This window comes from Bradysia coprophila, unplaced genomic scaffold, assembly GCF_014529535.1.
Source record: "Bradysia coprophila strain Holo2 unplaced genomic scaffold, BU_Bcop_v1 contig_732, whole genome shotgun sequence".
Taxonomy (NCBI): Eukaryota; Metazoa; Arthropoda; class Insecta; order Diptera; family Sciaridae; genus Bradysia; species Bradysia coprophila.
Window position 1 is genome coordinate 5105867 of NW_023503972.1, and position 20314 is coordinate 5126180.

The 20314-nt window shown below is 34.9% G+C and overlaps 1 protein-coding gene across 2 annotated transcripts in view; it reads left to right on the forward strand.

The window, feature by feature from the left end:
• LOC119084307 (microtubule-associated protein futsch) overlaps positions 1–20314 on the forward strand; it is a 107779-nt gene that overhangs the window by 14138 nt on the left and 73327 nt on the right. For both annotated transcript variants that reach the window (XM_037194226.1, XM_037194227.1), the window contains one exon: positions 11774–11872. In XM_037194226.1, coding sequence (XP_037050121.1) covers positions 11774–11872 — 99 coding nt within the window. The remainder of the gene's footprint in view (positions 1–11773; positions 11873–20314) is intronic.

Consider the following 20314-nt stretch of genomic DNA (forward strand, 5'->3'; position numbering starts at 1 on the left):
TTCAATAATTTAATGTTAAGTCTCAACTTACTGAGTTGTTACCACCTCCAAACCTTCGAAACCAGTTGACCGGCTATGCTAATATTCGCCACTCAGCATCTATTATTGGAAAATCGATAGAATCAGTAAATTCAGTTATTGATCCGTCCAACTCACCCTTCTTTACCACGCTAAAGTTACACACTTATGTTCGCATAGCTGTCGTTGAGAAAACAAAAAGATCAATTTAATGAAAGCCACGACAAGCCCCACAGGATTTTCTTCTATGTGAACAATTCATGACGAATTTAATTTCCTTCGATTCTATACTAAAGAGCATCACTACATTTGCTGCACAAATACCACTCGTTCACTGACGTGTTTTTCGTAATTTTTTTTTTTTTTCTTTTTTTGATATGAAATTGTTATGAACTGCATCACAAAGAAACTTTAATGTGCACGAATACATAAATGCTATTCGGATGCACACATGAAGCGGGATTCAACTGCAGTCCCTCAGGTGGATTGGAGAGAATAGAAAATAAATTTGAAAAACAATGAATAAAACGGAGTTTCCTAACCAGTTAAAAATGAGTTTCAGTTTTTGGTTTGTACGTACACATCAGCATTTAAATATTAATATTCATCGGAGAGATTTGGAAAATGTGGAACATTTCGAAAATTGCAATTTTCCCTCCAGTCTAACATTTTAGATGAAAATTGAGACAAAATAATAATCTGACAAGGAGATAGAAAAAGTTTTTCTTTCTAATAAAACAAAAATTCGAACAATAACATCATTAGATGGGCATGATGCCATTACTTCCCGTGCAGATTCATTTATACTGACAAAAAACATCATACGTGCCGGAGGCGTTATCGTATAACGAGGAAAATCGACTTTGCACATAGGTTATTCGTATTCCAATTCAAATTTCTTAAACGACGACACCTCCAACGTTTCTATGTGTGTCGTTTCCCATTATGTCCATCGGAGCAGTAGTGTAGCCAGGCGGAGAATTCCAATGTATATAAGCACTGAAGGTAATGCAGACCATCAGCGGATCAGAGAAATTACGGATCCAAACTTTCTAAACCAGTTTACCGGCTATGCTAATATTCGCCACTCAGCGTCTATTATTGGGAAATCGATAGAACCAGTAAATTCAGTTATTGATCCGTCCAAACTTTCAGGTGAATTCATTTTCGTATGTTGTCTATCTTAGACTTGTGCAGGGAAGGCCCTAAATCCCAAGGTGCTTTCAGAACCTTGCTAAATCCTTCCAATTCACCACTAAATACAACTTGACGCAAACGAATTTTTATATGTGTACAACATAACGCCACTAAATCGTTCCAAATTTACCACTAGATGCAACTTGACTCAAACGAATTCAATACGTGTGCAACATGACAGAGCTAAAATTCACCTGAAAGTTTGGATCCGTGTGTAACTGCATTACCTTCATTGTTTATATACTTTGGAGAATTGGGAGTGGCACGCTACAGTTTTTCTTTGTATTGTTTCTTCGATCCTCGCGGTGATCAAGCTCACATGGTTTTACTAATCATGGATGATTTGTCTTGTTGCTATTATTAACATCTAATTGGATTCACTAACTTCACTAACTTGTTAGACAAAGCTCATTTGACACCATCTCCCTCTAACAAGTGCGACATCTACATTCAAATAGCCAAAATAACTTCCTACTCCAAATGTAAAATGAAAGGAAACTTTCTCTCAAAAAAACATGGAAATAACCCATTAGATGCTTAGGTGGCCAAGGAAAGCTTACTTCCCGAAAAGTACAAATTGAACATGGAAAGTGGCGATATACATGCGCAGTGGAAACAATAACGTGAAAATCGCTGTTAAGGGGAACCATAAAATCCACTTCACTTAGTACTCAAAACTAATTCGCACCGAACCCATGCAACAACGATTCTTTAAACTAAACCTTTTTCAACTACATGACATTTAAAGAGGTTGAAATGAAATTAAACACTATCGGGTCGACTAAAGAATGGCTGTGTCCCACCACAACAACCCACTGAAATTGCTAAACTTTGGAGATTCCATGCACTAAGTCACATTGTGCATATATCAGGTCATTTGATCAAAATGATAGTACAACTGTTGAGGTACAACTTTCGAAAGTTGTGCAATAATAAAACTTTTACGTTCGAAATAATAGTCAAATGAATTGGGTGGTATAAAAGAGAGTTGCATCGTGTTCGGTCAACTGAATAGAAATGCGATATAAAATTAAAAGCCGGCGCAAAGCATTAATTACAATAAAACTGTGAACAGACATGCCATGTTGTCGTACAACCACACCAAATAATATCAAATTAATTGATGCGAAAATTAATTGTCGAACGTATACACTGGAACACACACCGAACCCGTACATTAATCTTTTAAACGTTTCTATTAATGGAATATTACTAAGTACACTTATAACTAAACATCACGCGCGCCACACGACACATTTACATGTTATATGCAAAATTTTCGGTTTTATTTGCAGCCACATTATATTTGCCAAAACAAAAAGAGCAGACACACAGAGCCAAAAAGGCAATCGATCAATGTCCCCACATTTATAGCACCGTATTCCGTATGAAATGGTTTTATGCGTTTCGCGCTGGCATCGAAAATAGTGTGCGCTTCCATTTTTTGCGTAAAATTTTATCTAAATTTAGTTCCACATTTGCATACTAAATGCGTACGCGTCTTGGAACAGACTCATCTAAAGTTGTTTCATGTAAGGAGTGTAGGTTAAGTGTACAATTAATCATGGCCGAGGTAATGATCTTGCGGCGATTTATTTATTTTCGCAATTTTAATTTGTTTGGACGGAAATGGTTCTCGTTGCAATTTGTTTTATTGAATCATTCAGGTGAACAGTCAATCAAACAGACTATGATTAGGCTAAGCAAAATTATAGCATCTATTTTGTCTGAGGGATCTAGACCCAAGTTTCAAATCAATTTGACTTGAAATTACTGTAAATTGTAATCTGTCGCTTCTTTCGCTTTAACGTCCGTCGTCATGATTTCGATGCAAAATCTTGTACTTCCTTAGTTTTGTTGTACATTTATCTATAGAAAAGAATCTTGTGACGAGGAAGCAAGACCTTGAATAATATCTATGTCAAGGATGTCAAAGTGAAGGTAATTTTCGGAAGAGTCTAACTTTACAAAAATTCTTAAATTTAAAAATTTTAAGAATTTTTACGAATTTCAAAAATTTTACGAATTTTTTCTTAAGAACTACCAAAAAATTACTAACGTAAGCCCTATAATATGCAAAATATGTCTGAACTACTCAGACATTGAGATTGAGTTCATTTCAGCACCTGTATTTCCGGTAAAAAAATTTAGGTCAAATTTTCTATGCGTACTAAAAGGGGTGAACGAGATTAGAATTTCTAGTTCACCTCACAATATTTTCATCCAATAAACCAGTTTCAATCTTGTACTCAAACGATCAACGAACTCCTCTCTTTTTTGTCACAAATTTATTGGAACTTTAAAGTCATTTGCAAACTCATCAAATATTAATTCCATGTTCCATGTTCCAATGGAGCATGCTTTTGTTTCCAACAGAAAATTTTAATTCCAATATTCACTTTCCAATTAATCTAAATCTTCCAATTAATTATAATGAAGAGAGAAGAGCGTTGTCTGCACTCATAACATGCTAAAAGTATGAAAGTTATACGGAAGATATAAGTGCATGCAAATAGCAGAGTCATACATATTGCATTGATTAAACGAAAATTCAACATCAAAATGTCTGATTGATTCTGTAATCTAATTGGTATTTCTTTCCAACAAAGTTTCTTGTTGAAGACATCTCACCAAGTTTAATTCTGCAAAGTTCTTACATTTATTACTGTCTTCGTTACTGTCTTTCCATCCCAATTTACATTCACCAGGTTAAAAGTTAAAAGTCACTTTCACATGGGTGAACCGAATGACGAATCGACAAATTAACATTTTCATGCTTCGGGGCCGAAAATGAGGGCAATTTTTTGAATTTTCTCGGGTTTCCGGCCCTCTGCATGAAAACTTACATGTGCACCTGTTTGGGACGGTTGATTTAAGGCACTTTCGCTTGTAAGCCTCACTTCGTTCGGCCTACAATCCGCGAAATTGCCTAAAATCAATCGTCCAAAACAGGTACACAAATAACCATTTCAAGCAATTTGCCAATTTTGCCATTTACACTTCCTCGTTTCCGATGGTTTTTCCCATTTGTGCGATAAGACTTTTTTTTAAACTTTTACGGATACTATCCCGTAAATGTTCATCCACAATTGTACACTAGTGTATAACCAACGGTATACAAACGTGTGCATATCCGAAAAGTTTGTAACATAAAATTCGATTGATAATAGCCATAATACAACAGCCCCAACTTTACTACATCGAGAGAACCTTTTTCCCTAATTTTATATCTTAATGTTTTGCTGCTGTTGCCAGGCCACTAACGTTTGCACGAGTTATGTGGAGTCATGATAATGAACACTACAGAACGGTAGCGCAATGTATATTTCTCGGGCAATACGCCAGTGTCATGTATAATATAACGTGGAGCAAGAATGAATGAATTGAAACCGTTTATTGTCTGCAAAACCCTTATATGTTTCACACCAAACGCTTAGGGTCAGTTGTTGTACATAATTAATTGACAAGACGGTGGTGATTGTAACTTTGGAAATATCTTGGAAGGAATCAATTTGGTCGTCTTTGTGACAGTTTCATCTACAATATCAAATTTGAAATCCCTTTGATGGTGTTGTGACCATAACATTTCTTTAACAAAGTCCAACTTGGGACGACTAAAAATTATTTAAAAAAAAAATTGGCTATCGATTGGAATGCAGCGCTACCGACCATTTACTGTTTGTTTTAAGTGTGCCGCAGGTAATTGATTATTATTTGTCAGGTCATACAAGGTTTTGATTACATATATGAAAATTGGATCGACCTCCTAAAAAAACTCTCTTTGGTTGCTTCCTTGCTTGTTTGTCAAACGAGAAGTTTAATTGGATATTGAAATTGGCAAACAGAAACGGAATTGATTGAAAATAAACATTTGAATTGTTCATTGGGAAAAAATGAGAATTCCAATTAATTTGATGATTAATTTTGCTGTGTAGTTATTTAGCAGCTTCATTCAGTATTGATTTCAATCAAAACGGGCCTGATCACATACCGAAACAAGTAAGGGAAACAATCTAAAACACGCATAATTTTAACGAATTACAAATGTGTTTATTTCCAATACTCTCTCTAGCAAACTAAATTTCAGTCAAAATGTAGAATAGTGTTTGTAGAATACAAAGAAATAATGTGTGAATTTGACACAGGGAGCTGAGAGCTTGTTTGCTAGAGAGAGTATTGTTCAACTCTACAAAAAGTTCTCTGTGATAAAACCGTGAGAGAGCGAGCTGTCAAGTAAACAAAGTAAAAATTACAAAAATGTTTGTTGGTCTGTTAGAACTGGTATCGTAGTTATGGTTCTATCAATGCGTCAACATTTATGTCATTTTCCCTTGGTCATTTCGAAACCAATTTCCATAAATGAGGCGTCATTAGAGACCTACTAGTACTTCTGATTCTCCGGCCGGCCTCATATAGAGCCTGGGAAGCTGACATATGTCCTGACAAAGATAGACATAGATTTAAATTAGGGGATTTATATGAGTGATTTTAGCACGGGCATTTTCCAACTTCTTCCTCTCTTACCCATTTCTATTCAAGGAAATATTCATATAATAACTCATTTAAAATTAAGTCTTATCCTGACGCACCTACTCCTTCGTTGCACTAGATGCTAGGCATTTCTTCCGTTTTTGCAATTTTTTCTCTCATCTGGACACGTTTTAGATGACAAAAGGTCATTTCTTAAAAATAATGATCGTCATCGTGATCCACTTACTTCCGTGTCCCAGAACAAAGGAAGTACCAGGAATTTAGCAAGTTGTTAGATTTCTTCCTCGACACTTTGGACTATTTTTCCTGGCCTAGTACTATTCAGAGAAAGCAATCCTTAACGCAACAAGAGAAGAATTCCTCTATTCTCTCTGTACCCTTACAGTATTGCTTATAGTATTGGAAGTTGTGAAAATCTCTATTTCAAATCACAAATTCTCGTATCGTCTTTTTCGTAAGACTTAACTACCCACCCCGAAAAAAAAAGAAATCCGGAAACCCAAACAAATCCAATGCAGTCAACTGAAAAAAATAATCGACTCAACCTCCCCACTAGTCAACAATTCAGTACATGTATTATACACAAAAAAAAGTTTTTTCTTTTTGTGACTTTGCATTTTTGTATTTAATTTTTTTTCTTTTCTATTTTTACATTTTATGGAAACTAATGTTAGGCCGACGAAGTTGCGGTGTGACCTGAAATTTATTTTCCTTTATTATAAATGAAATTAAATACATCAAAATAAAGGGATTGGATATGCATATTAAAGTATACGAAACATTTTATGCCATTTATATGTAGCAAATCTAACAAACATATTATTATGAGTCATGACACGCTTTACACTTCGATTTGTTTTGTTTTTTTTTTTTTTTGTAGACATTTTCCGTTTTGCACAACATATGTGTTTATTCAAGCAAAATAAAAAGAATGACTTCCTTAGACACTGAACATGACGAAATACTCTTCCTAAAAATATATGTTGAAGTCCTCGTGTTGGTTAAGGTTGTCCGTGCGTGGAGCGTGGACCCAACCAGATTTCATGGCTAGATAATATTATACATGCTTATTCTAACAGAAATCCAATTTTGAGAAATAATTATCGCCCAAAAACCACTAACAGTGGAAGTGTGACGCAAATCCCTTTATCCACTTACAATAGAACTGATATTGGTGGGGTTGACGCTTACAGATTCGTCACGGAAAAAGAATTGAGTCACAAATGGAAGATTATGAGGATAGTGATTCAAAAACTTATTTATAAAAACTAAATTACTATTTCATTATAACGAAGATATGTCACACAGTGGCAGATAATTCGGCTTTATTAGACAGTTTGCCCAAATGACGTATAAAAGTCAACGTATAAGTTGGAAATTATAAGTCCAATCTTCATACAAGAAGTTCCGGAAGTTTACTTATAACTTCCAACTTATAAGTTGACTTATAATTTATACGTCATTTGCGCAAACTGTCTATTGTATTCTAAACAATTTAAATTGGGAAAATGTAGCGCCTATGCAATAAACATCTCTCACTCAACAAATTAATAAAATAGGCAAACGTGCAGTTTAATGAAATTTTCATAAACTGCTAATTGTTCTCAAATCTGGTCAAATTGCTACAACCAAATCTATTTTCTGTTGAAAGCAAACACATTCTTGGTCGGAATTGCGGTCGTACATTTTTGAAAAAGGATTCTGGGGGAAAGATATCATCAAAAGTAAACTAAAATCCAGTATTTAAAAATAGCCCTAATGTATGCTTTTCGGCAAAGTACCGGTGTCTCTTAAGCAACTTATGATTTATCTCCCTAAGGGGTCACTTTTTTGAGTAGAATTAAAAAAATTATTGATTGTCAAAAGCTCAGTTGAATTTTTAATACTCGAATCATTGTTGTGTATTTGACATTTTGTTGAAAATTTCAGTCCTGTTGAAGCACTACATATATTTGTTAATCTCCTTGTTTTGGTTTTTGTCAGCATAAAAGATCCAACAGTTAATACGAAATCCTCTGGAGTTTATGCTATATCCAACAAATTTACACTGGTAATATCATCACACACTTGTTCTAATTTTCGTAAATCACGAGTGCAGCGTTTGTGTATTACTATTACAGTTTCATCAGTACATCATACGAACGTGCAGAGGCTTATCTGAAAATTACGTATACGTACGTTTACATGGGTTTTGAGTGGGATTACATATATGTTACATTTCATTGGAAGCTGCTGTTAGAAGCCGTGCAAATACAGCAGATACACATTTTTTGATAAAACATTGCCATTCTGGAATAGAAGTGTGGGTTGTGGATATTACGGAACGGATGCTTTGTCGAAAAGCCTACATTATGGCGTTTTTTTTTATCTTGATACATAAAACATTTTTGAAAAATGTGAGATAACAATAACCACCACAAATGTGTTAGCTTTCAATAAAAAAAAACTATTTGTTTGTGACAGTCTCTGACAATGTCTGAGAAAACTCAAAAGCTTACTCGAATTTAAACTGTCGACTTTTCTCATAGCCTGTTCAACTGCCACAAACAAATTCATTTTTTATTGTGGTGGTAATTGTTGTCTTATATTTGTCAAAAACGTCTTATATAACAAGATATCAGCAAAAATACGCCCTAATGTAGACTTTAATTTCGGCTAGGCATCCATTGAAGATACGTGGTCTTATCTTTCCTATTACTTGTGAAATGAATTTTCTTTTGTTTCCAAGCGTTTCTTAAGGGAAATATTGTATTATTTGAATAACATTTCTCGGAATCCATGCCTTTTCACTACATAAGCGCTGACTAAACTCGCTCCTAGTCAAAAGTTCTTGACATACAGTATTTTTTAGAAGGTTTCAATGTTTTCGAAGAAGCTAACTCTATAAAAAGCTTTTATTAAAAACCATGCACATGCACAAAACACAAATATTGGAAAAGGTTTTATTTTAAATAGGCCGAATTGCGAAAGCGCGTAACGCTTAGTTTCCTCTTACTAAAAAAGTACTCCGTGTGAGAGACAAAATTGAATTTTTCCCTTTGTTTATTTGACAGCTCTCTCTCTCTCTCTCACGGCTCTCTCATGGAGTACTTTTTGTTGAGTGGAATGGACACTTAGGGTGGAATCGCACCTCACTGTTTTGCGTCTCCGTTTAGATATTGCGCATGCGCACAGAGAGAATTCTCTCTCTGCGCAAGCGCATTGTCTAAACGGAGACCCAAAACGGTGAACTGCGATTGCAGCTTTATGCTTGATTTCCTCTTACGCCGTTTACGCTTCGTTTAGCTAAACCACGCCTCTTTTTTATTGTTTTAAGAGTAAACGGAGCGTAAACGGCGTAACAGGAAATCAAGCATTAAGCATCTCTTAGATCTTTTTAAGTAAATTTTCAAATCAAGGCTTCATTGGGAGCAGGTGGGTATGAATCACTTTATTTTCTGAATTTATCAAAACGATTTGTCACAATGGCTGCAAGAAGCGCTTGTGGATGTCTATTTTCCGAACTGAACATTTCATTCCATTGTTTTCTTTTGTAAATCCAATTGTTTTCCATTTGCTTCCAACTTTAAAATGTCAACCTAAAATCCGTTAAAAATGAATGGGAAACTGATTCTAGAGAATCGCACAAAATTTATTCAAAAAGTATTCCTGCAGAGCCTTCAATTTGAACCATTGTTCGTCTCCGGAGTCCTGTCTATACAATTTTTGTCTTCTTCTTCTATTTACTTTGTCGAAACTTACCGTTCAAAGAAATTTGTAAGCTATTCGTCGGTAGATATATGTACCAAAAAAAAAGTTTTCCTGAAGCGCTGCAGAACAATCGTTTCCTGACAAAAGGAAGCAAAAAAAAAACGGAGAATTTTAAAATATCTCTAATATTCTTACATAATCTTCGTGGAATGGCATAAGCGCAATCATCCACGAATTTTCCAGCATTATTGTCTGAACAGAAAGTTTATTTTAACAAACAAGGTCATGAGATTATATGGATTATAATATGAACGTCGTAGGAGTGTAGCATATTGTGTGTATTATATATAGTACTGTCGAGCAGTGGAGCTATATTTCTGAGAAATAAAAACCATAATCGTAAATTCATAAAAAAATAAAAGTAAAAAAAAAAGTTAACATATTTCACGGCACTTGTGAGACTATCGCATTTCTTTTTTCTTCAGAAATGGAAAATAAAAAATTTCTGTCTTAAGAGGAATACACCGTTCAGCTCTTAATGCATTTCAGCTCGTAAGGGTTATATAATACAAATTTTTGAATTGAACAAAAGCAAAACCATTCTCCATTCTCTTCTGTTTTGTTGTTAAAACTTGATAACGAAGAAAACGTTTTTTTTTTCGTCGACCTTTGTCAGGTGAATGGCAACAACGACCGTAATTTCTAATAGAATTGTTGATTTTACTTAAAGGTGGGTGATGCAGAAAAGGAATTAATTTTCCCTCGCCGTACTGGATGTTTTTATTGTGGAGAAAGAAAATTCAGATTTACGAACGGACAAAGTTTAATTAATAATTTCGAGGGGGAAACCACTGGAAAAGAATGCGTCCCAACAATTCCAAACGGTATCGGGGAACCTGGCACACGGCACACTTTTAAACTACGTAAGAGGTGAACTCGCATAGGCAAGTTTCTTGCTGCAAATGCTTTTTAGCCATGTCATCGACATAATGACTACTTTTACAAAATTTTGGTATTGAAAAATCGTCTGCGAGTTCACCTTTTACGTAGTTGAAAAATACGTTGTTTCAGCACCATATGCCAAATTACCCCACGCCTTCCGAACAATCCTGTCATTTTATTATTATACGCTTGTCACGTGTTCTAACAAAAAGGGACTACAAGGTTCTGAACATATTTAAGTTTTTATAGATTTTTAAAAGTCATCAATGTTCCAGTCAATTAGGTGGCCAGGTTATGATATTTCGGCGCAAAATATAAAAATCCCTCAGCGAATTCAAATTTTGCGCCAAAATACTGGGAATCACTTTGTCGATGACATCAATGACTTTTAAAACTCTAATGATTATCAGAATTATAATTCTAAAATTGTGTTTTCTAAAGGTGAACAAATTGTAATTAATTTTTTTTTTTAATTTTCCAATTTTCTGCATATGAGGCTACGTTGATTTATTTGTAGAACACGATAGATTTTGATAAAATTTAAATTAAAAATGAATTCGTCTGAGGATTAAATAAACGAAATCGCTGTAGCGTTTGTTCCAAATAACTATGCAAACAGTAATGTCAACGATTACATCCATAACAGCCAGAGAAATGATAAAAGATGGCGCTGGGCCAGTGAGGCGGCAGCAACGCCCTCTGTTATAATTTATCTGATAATATCAACCTATGCCATTTTACACAAGGCTCTGAAAGAACAGGTCAAGACACTTATGAAGGCGGGTGAAGCACAAATCTTGACAATTTAGACATGCATATTGATTGAAACAGATAATTCAGGTCAGGTTTCAGGTTGACCTGACCTGTTCCGAGCTTTAGTTGGCGCTACAGGAAAATTTTGATAACACCGCCTTCGTGATTAACTCGAAAGTGTCTCTTCTTTCAGAACCTTGATTTTACATACAAATGTTGATGAGGTTAGGTTTCTATGGATGAAATTTGACAGTAATTTAAAAATTCGTATGGCCTTGAAACAAACCTACTTCCTACGGTTTGTGTAAACAGCCCAAACCTGGTTTATACTTTCATAAAAACAATCTACACCTTATTTTCGCATCCACTTTTATTTTTCTCTTTGAACTTAAGGTCAAAATATGAAATTTATTAGGAACGTCGACTATATAGCGGAAAATTTTCTGCTGGAAAATAAATAATTTATTTTCCCATCTAACAGCATTGCAAAGGGCGTACAGAAAACCAACTTTTCGTAATTTTAATATTTATTACTTGACAGTTTTCATCCATCTTTCACTAAACAATCGAACTTCGCGTGATGAGAAACTTTTTTCGTTCGCTTTAGTCGGAAAAACAATTTCCCTTTTGTAAAGATTTACGTTTGCATAAAATAAACAACAAAATTTTTCCTTTCCGGTAGGTTTGCTATCTTGGGACTCCGTACAAACTCACGTCGATTTGGAAGACGAGCTGAACACTATTACAGTGCATGCACCGGAAGGAGAAGATGCCAGACATGGTAAGTCAATTTAAAAGATAATTTTTTTTGTTTTACTGAAACGGAGATTAAACTTTGAAAATTTGCCTCGAAGCAAACTCTATAAGTTGAAGCTAAAATCGATCGAAATATACACAGGCCTGCATATGGAACAGGGATAAAACAACATCGCCCTAATTAAAAAAGTGATTAATTTGCTTCGTTTTTTTCTCCTTCAAATCATATATCGTATAATAAATGTTGGGTCTACTGTGAAATGTAATGACCTCATCAATTATTGTCTATTGACTTATCCATCACAATCTGTATGTATTGAGAACGTCTCGCGTTACATAATCCTTCGAATCGAATAAAAAAACAAAATTTATGATAAATTGCTTTGATATCAGGAAGAAAAGAAACGAAAAACAATCAGATTCGTAATCAATTCATGCCTCCTCAAATGGAGGCAATTTTTCGCTTGGTTCTTTGTACGGATTTATCAGAGCCGAAGCCAGGTATGGTGTGCCCCATAAAGTCTGTGGTTAATTCTGAACAGATATATCGTCAACAATACACAAATGTTAAAACTAATGAAATTGAAAATCTGTTTGACGTACTTAAAACAAAAGAAGTAGTAGATCCTTGCGTTCTTGCAACTTGAATTGTTGCGACGTAAATCATTTGCCGATTGCTTTTCATTTTGGTTCGTCAGTTCGTTTAGAGAGGGTGTCTTTTTGAAGTATTGGAAACAAGTCGTTTGAGAACTTATAGAATTTCGTTGTCAAGTCGTAAAATTGCTCATTTTGCTTCAGGTTACGGCCCCGTCATTTGTGCTCATGTAAAATGTTTACCTGCCTACCCGCGTAAACACAGAGAATAAATCAGAATCCCATTAACAATTCAAAAGCAAGGCATAAACCAACGAAAATTCAATTAAATTTTACTTTGTTTTCTGGAAGATTGCCGGCTGTTTTGCTTCTTCTGTCGAGTAATTTCTTTCCGTTTTCCATGAAAATTCATTTAAAAATAAATTACACGCTCAGGCATGTAATAAATTCAATCAGCCATTTATTATATGGAATCCATAAATGATCAAATTGATATTTCACTTACAAAAAAACGCGAATGAATCGAACATATTTTCAGGGACATTTTTTTCATCGTGTTCATCACGGATGCACGTTTTTCAACGACACACGTTAGGTGGGTGGTAAAAGTATGAAAGTCATAAATAAAAAGATGAAAATTGTCTTGTCTCCGGTGATTTAAGATCTTGGTTACGCTCGTACCGCGGAAGATACCATCGCAATGCAATTTTACACTTTTTTCCAACAGTTGCCTTACCTTATATTTGTTCGGTTGTCTAGAGGCGTCACTAATAGCCTGTTACTAATGCGAATGACAAGCTTAGACTAGACCACCGGCTTGACGTGACTTCCGAACCACGCCTCGAAATATGCAAATACTTTCTGAGGTTAGACAAGACAATCATTCAAATTATAAATCTTGAGCTAACTTCACGGAGCCACCAATGCGGTATAATCGTTAGGAAAAGGCCATGTGGAATTTCTCTCACGGGAATCGAACCCGGATCATTTTGGTGGAAGGCTTTGTTTATTACCACTGAACCATCCCTACCGATATTAGAAGTAACTGTCCAACTATTGAATACCACCACAACAAAAATTCACTCTTTTACAAACGGCAACCGTATGTCCATAAAATAGTCAAATCTACTACTTCTCGTGCTCTCTCTACCTACACCCTACACAAGTAACTAATGTACACACGTCAGAGATGTCACATGAGAAAGGTATGCCGAAAATACTGTATACACTTTCCTGCCCTCAATCCCATAAGTTCTTGATATAATTCATTTTTCATGTTTATGGGCTTGCATGATCATATATTGGGGAAAAACATAAAAGAAATGGAAACCTAATGAATTAAGCTCACATTTCGTTCCGTATTAAATACATCATAATCATTTTATAGCAAAACCGCAAATCCTCTTTGACATCACAAAATGGTGTATGGCTCTGATACACTAAATTAAGCGAGTTAACAGCATCATCAAAACCACCACACACATACATGAATTTTCAATAGACTTAATTGGGTTAGCCTAAATTTATCATATTTTTTTCTCTCTATCTCTACATGTTTCCAAATGCCAAGGCGAAATATTTCCTTCGAAAAAAAATAAAATTTATCTCTAGTCTCATGTCTGCTCGAAACAGTGTTGAAGTGGATTTATATATCGAACATGAGAAGCTACCTCTAAATAATCGTACATTGCATAATGAAATATATATGAACGTAATAAAATGCCCTAGAGATACCGTGTTACCATAATGTCGAGGGGCAAGGCAGAATTGGAATTGGCGGTACAGGAATTGAATTCCACATTTCGGAGATTTTTCGTTCCAAATTAATTCAGAATTGAGATTTGTCAAAACAAACTTTCTACAGCGATTTCCCATCTCGAAATATGAACATACCTCTCTTCATACCCCCCTGTTCGTCCTCCTATTTTTTGCATGTAGATATGGATCCTCCTTAAGTGGCTTTTCGTAGATGGTTACAAGAAAGTTGTGGCAATGGATTTTCGGGTTGAAAAACCAACAACAACAACGAAACTCTGAATGTTCTGTGGAGAATATTATGCTGATGTTGTTGATTGAAGTGTCCAATCGTATGTTCTTGTGGAGATACTTGAGGAAAGATATGAATTGAGTGGTGCGGGTTAATTCGCTATCCGGTTTCTTGTTCCATGTACTTGGTTTGTGTTATTTTTTGCTGGAAGGCGAATCCATTTTTCACTCTCATAAACTCGTTTGACGTCAAGGGTTGTGAATGTAATGTGTGGATATAGATGGTTGTTACTTTATGGATTCGGTTTGCCATTTCTCTTCTGTCGTCGTAGTTTAACCTTCTATGTACGATTTTCATTATCTTACAAAACTCGATAGATCCTACAAGCGATACTGCCAAGGTTACTGCATAAAGTTCTGACAGACTAGAAATGATCTTTGTGCCACCGAGAATTGAAATACGACTCTTTTCAGCACTCATTTTAGTGTTGTAAAGTGACTTATTTCAGCACCCGTTTGATGTGATATTACAACACTCAAAGCAGTGTTGAAATGGAATTTGTATGAGTTGTTACAGCATTCTTTTGAGAAAATGCAAAGCAATGTGATCGATCAAATTTGAAGAGTGATTGTTTACAATGAAAATTATGATTTTTTGTGCTCTTGTCTATTCAATTCTCGGTTGGCACAAAGCATGATGTGTTACAAGTATTGTAACACAACATACTATTTGAATTTTCTTATAGCACTGCCTTTTTGTTGTAATAGTAAATATTATTATAATAGCCGAATGGTTAGAGGTGTTGCTCGATAAGCATTGGGTTTTGGTATCGGTGGTTCGAAATTTGGTCAGGGCAGAATTTTTATTTACGGTTAATGGTTGAGATGTTCAGAAGGAGTGGTGAAAAGTAAATCCATTTCACCACTAGTGACGAAAAGCATATATGAAGATCCATTTCAGAAATCTATTTAAAACATAGAAAACCAGAGAAAAAAGACCATTCAATCGACACCCAAATCACGCATAAAAAGGTCAGTTTTCGCAGCGCAGTTGCAGAAATTATAAATACAACGTTTCCACATTGCGATTCGATCAAAAATTCGAATAAATCATCTGACTGTGTTGGCTATTGAGTCTCGAGTATGGAGTGCGAGAATCTATGGACTCTGTCTCTGACATGATAGTATAAATATCTGACCATCACTTTATGCAAAAACTATAAATTCAGTCGCCGAGACGACTATAGAAAATGGCTACACCTTACTCAGACAAAATATAAAGCTGATAAAAGCGAAACGGTGCAACTTCGATGTTATTCTCAAAAGTTTTAGAAAATTTTAAGTAATTTTTCTTTTCAGTGAACTGATATGATTCAATAGTCATTTACATGCTGCATGCGTCGGAAGTCGAACTTTTCATAATTCACACTTCTTACAGCATCCATTACACAATTTGGAATCAAAATGAAAGGTCTCTTTTACGTATGTTTATTGACCTCGTCTCGAATCAACAAAATTCAAACAAACAAAACTCGGCTTTACACCTTCTTATCACTTTTTATGTAAATGACTACTACATAGTTTGTCGTACGTTTTTGTGTATCTTTGCCACGCATCAACAACGCTCACACGAAGACTGGTGAATTTTTCTCTTGTCATGTAACGTATAAATATAAATATAAATTTACGAGTCGTCTGTGAAAGAAAATTCTGTGATTCGATTGAAATCTCTTCTGATTCCTATCTTGCCTTTAATTCATTTCACGATATTCCTTCAGCTGTCCATGGACTGGATTCACTGCTTGGAGTTTTTATTTCAAATTTATGATGATAATGTAAATACAATTCATATCTTGTCAGATATGATGTCATCATGTCTGCAACATGATAAATGTGAAAATGCTGGAAAAGCAAAGTTTCACTTGAATTTTTGTTTTATTCGTTTTAGATTTTGAAACTCAAGCACTAAAATCGAATCAGGTCAATGATTGCAGATTTTTTGATTATTTGTAAGAAAATCTTAGGTCGTAGGGTAAAGAACTCAGTAGTATGGCCACTTTAAGAATCGAATTTTCCCACTAGTGAACCTCGAAAGACCTTGAACAGTTCACAGAGCGAACATAAGTAATTGAATAGTTAAATAATTGAATTATATTAAATCTTTATTCAGGTTCATAGCGAACCTCGGTGAATCTTTTCATGCTCTTTCGAAGGGAACCTCGACAGTAGGACAGTAGGACAGTAGGACAATTAAAAAATAAAGAATAGGAGATTCGATTGTAGTTTGACTTGGTGAATATGAAAAAATAAGAAATTTCTTCAAACTCTCAAAATTTTTCTGATGTAATCCTTTTTGATTTACATTGTCGAAATTAGGCTTTATCAGCTGTGCAATCTTATTCAATTTATAATAAAATCTGAGCTGCAGTAGTTTTTCATTGAACAATTATGTTTTAGTCTTTCCTACAGCTTCGTTAGAATTCTTCGAATTTTTGATTTAGTTTTCAGCTGAAAAACGTTGTTTTGACCTCGGGAAAAAAGTAGGAAATTTCATTTTCTCTGGTGACACACTTTTTTAACGTTAACGATTAACTATAAAATAAAATTCTGTGTCTCTGAATCGTCAATGAAACAGAGGATGCTTTGGGTATACTGTGCCTTCATCAAGATATTGTTATTAGTGTGTCTTAGCGATTTATTCCTCCTGAGAATTTTACCTTTGATGCCTCGTTTGATGCATAGTTGTAGAAGAATTCATTTTCCTATTTCGTTCCGTGCAATAAATAAAAATTTGGATTGAAAAATGCGGAGCTGCTTTTTTCTGCCCTAAATATCACGGATCGCATTTTCAAAAATATGTGTAATATATAAAAGAGTGGCGCAACGGAAAAAATGCATGCATAATGTTACAACCAGTTCCACTGTTTCACGCTTTTATGCTAAATTGTTAATTAACATTTTGAGTGAAAATTCAATGTCGTTTCAATTGAATGAAAAAAAAACTCGTACCCCGTAATGGACATTATTCCATCTATAATCCTATAAAGCGTTTATTTGTAGCGCACTGATTACATAACATTGAAATAATCGTTGTCCATTTAACCTTTTTTAATTAACTTGACCGAAGACGGATAATTGGATTTTCGTAGAGCTATTTATATTCGACATATCCAAGCTGCATCAATAATGCAATTTTCATTTTAATGTCTTGATTAGTTTTGCCACAGGTCTGTTATGAATATTTGAGTTAAGTCAAGTTAAATGGAGAAAATAATAATTAGAAATTAATAAGGAAAATAGGGCAGTTAGTCATCGGGATAACAAAGTTAATCTCGTTTCCTTTAGTATCCGTTTAACAATTCAAAAACGCTGCGAATAATAGTTTGGCTTAGTTTGATCAGTGGAAAGTCATGCAGGAGTGGTAGAGGAAAGGTTTGTACGGTGCTACCACACAAAGTTAGAACAAAAGGTACTTGTAGCCTACATTTAGGCATTGAAACAATGCACTTGAAGTGTGTTGATTGAAATATTCCATAGCACAGACAAAATCGAATGGGCGTTCACTTTACCCTGTAAAGTTTACAGGCCAACGAATTTTATTTCTTTTAGTCTTAAGGTCAGGTTAGTAATGCTAGGACTGATCAGATTTCAAGTATCCTGAGATTTGTTGGAGTTATGCAATTAATATAACTCACTCAATGATTCAATGGATAAACACACTGCAGAGTGGTATACTAAATGATTGAATATGACTTCGAGGTTTAATAGAGGTCTGGCTAATCTGTCTAGTTTCAGGTCAGGTTTAAAGCGAATATTATAATCGGTCTTCAGTTCAGGTCGTAATAGATTACCGAGGGGGAAGCACCTGATTTTGCGACTCTTTTTTTCGCAACCCTCTCAGGTTATGGCCTCCTCGTAGATTCGGTAGTTTCGAGTAGTTTGAACAGTCTATCGCTAACAGACAAAGCAACAAACATCCTATATTTCGTCAATTTAAGAATTTCAAATTGTGGAAAATTTTCACGTCAGTCTCAATCACTCGTGGGGCCACATGACTTATGAACTACTCGCTACTTTCATGATTTTTATAATTTAAAATTTGCGAATTTTCGACACGTTGTTGGAAGTGTATCAAAAGAAAAATGAGGCAAATATAGAGGAATGTTTTCCAAATTAGGTTTCTATATATCCATCGTTAATGAAAACGTCTAGACGTCTTTATTAAAACCAAAACTTTTCTTGTTAATGTAACCGAAATTTGTATTGCAAAATATCCTCAAGGACAATTCAATTCTGCTTCATGTTTTCGGAATGAGAAAGAAAAACAAATCCCGAAATCGATCGTACAAATTGGAATATTGCCCGTTAAATACATCTACCCATCCCCCACCAGATTGTCTTAAATATCATCACAAAATTGAGGGAAAAAAACATTTACGAAAACATAAACAATCAATTTCGGTAAGATGAATCTTTCAATAGAGATTTCGGGTTTGATTAATGGCGCGTACAATAAACAAACGACGAGCAAAGAAACAACCGAAATCTTTATGGAGAGATACGAACAGTTTCGACTAAGAAAACAAACACACAGAGTATTGGTGACACCAGCTCCTATTGTGATAGACGAGAAGTAGAGCCTCCAATAACAACAAAGTAGACAAGAATAAGTTGAAGTGAAAATAGAGATGGAAATTTTCTTTCACTCAAAAGCTCATTTAATACGAAATTGAAAGAACAAACAACTCAATCAATATTAAAACGTACTTTTCATCTCAAATTCCGTTTCCCTATATTTATATTCCACTTATAATATTCGACCATAAAGTTATGTGAATCAAGAAAGCCACTAAATCAATATCGCTCTGATGCTAAAAAGGCCGTGTGTATTCTGTTCACCAGCCCAATGGTGTATGTAATGCTCTCTATGCGAATTATAGAAAGTTTTTCTTCTCTGGCAATTTTTGCCGAAAGAATGAAAACCAAATTCATATTACGAGGCAAAATCAAGGAAAAAAAAGAAAAGAAAAAAAATCCAATCGACGTAATAGCAAACACACGAGAATGTTATATTATGTATGGATGTACCATGCAGCATTTCAGTCTTATATTGCAATGGTTCAGGACGGGAATTTATTTATTTTTATTCGACTTCCAGGAAAAGTTTTGCTTGCATTTGGTATGTAAGGAGCCCACCCGAAACAACAACAAAAAAAACTCACAAAGCCCATGATATGAATGAATGAGAAACCTTAATATTAAATTTTTTCTATCCTTCGTCTACATAAAATACAGACCCGTGTCAGCAGAAGGCATTGTCGTTGTATCAATCAATTTCCTGTAACAATTGTAATGTCCTTCTTATGTAGTTGTTTCGTAGTATGGTAGTTTATTAATGGGCTTTGTATCGACAATAATTTATCAATGAAGCACGCCGCCTTTTTTAGTGCTGCCAGCAATTCTAAATCGTGATATTATTTGGTAACGTCCTTTTTTCTGTTTGAGAAGCACTTCCCCTACCCTTTACCCCAGGATTCACATTCGACTGCGTAGCATTTAATATTCGCCGAGTTGCTGATGATTTAGAAATGTTGGCAACACTGAGTGTGGGTAGTGTTAATAGTTTGAGTTACAAAAACAGAATCAGCCCAAGTCAATTCTCACTGATTTTTACGGTTTTAATTTGAGCTAAAGTGGTGCTACTCTAAACTACAACTGCGCTTCTGTAACAGACCTTACCAGTACGAAACTATTACGTAAGAAGGACATTAATCAAATAATATTTAGAAATAGTGGTGCCACTAAAGAAAGTTGGAGTCCATTATGTACGAACCATTAGTGATTTAACGGCACAGACTACACTAAAGCCTATCAGTGAAGCAAAGGA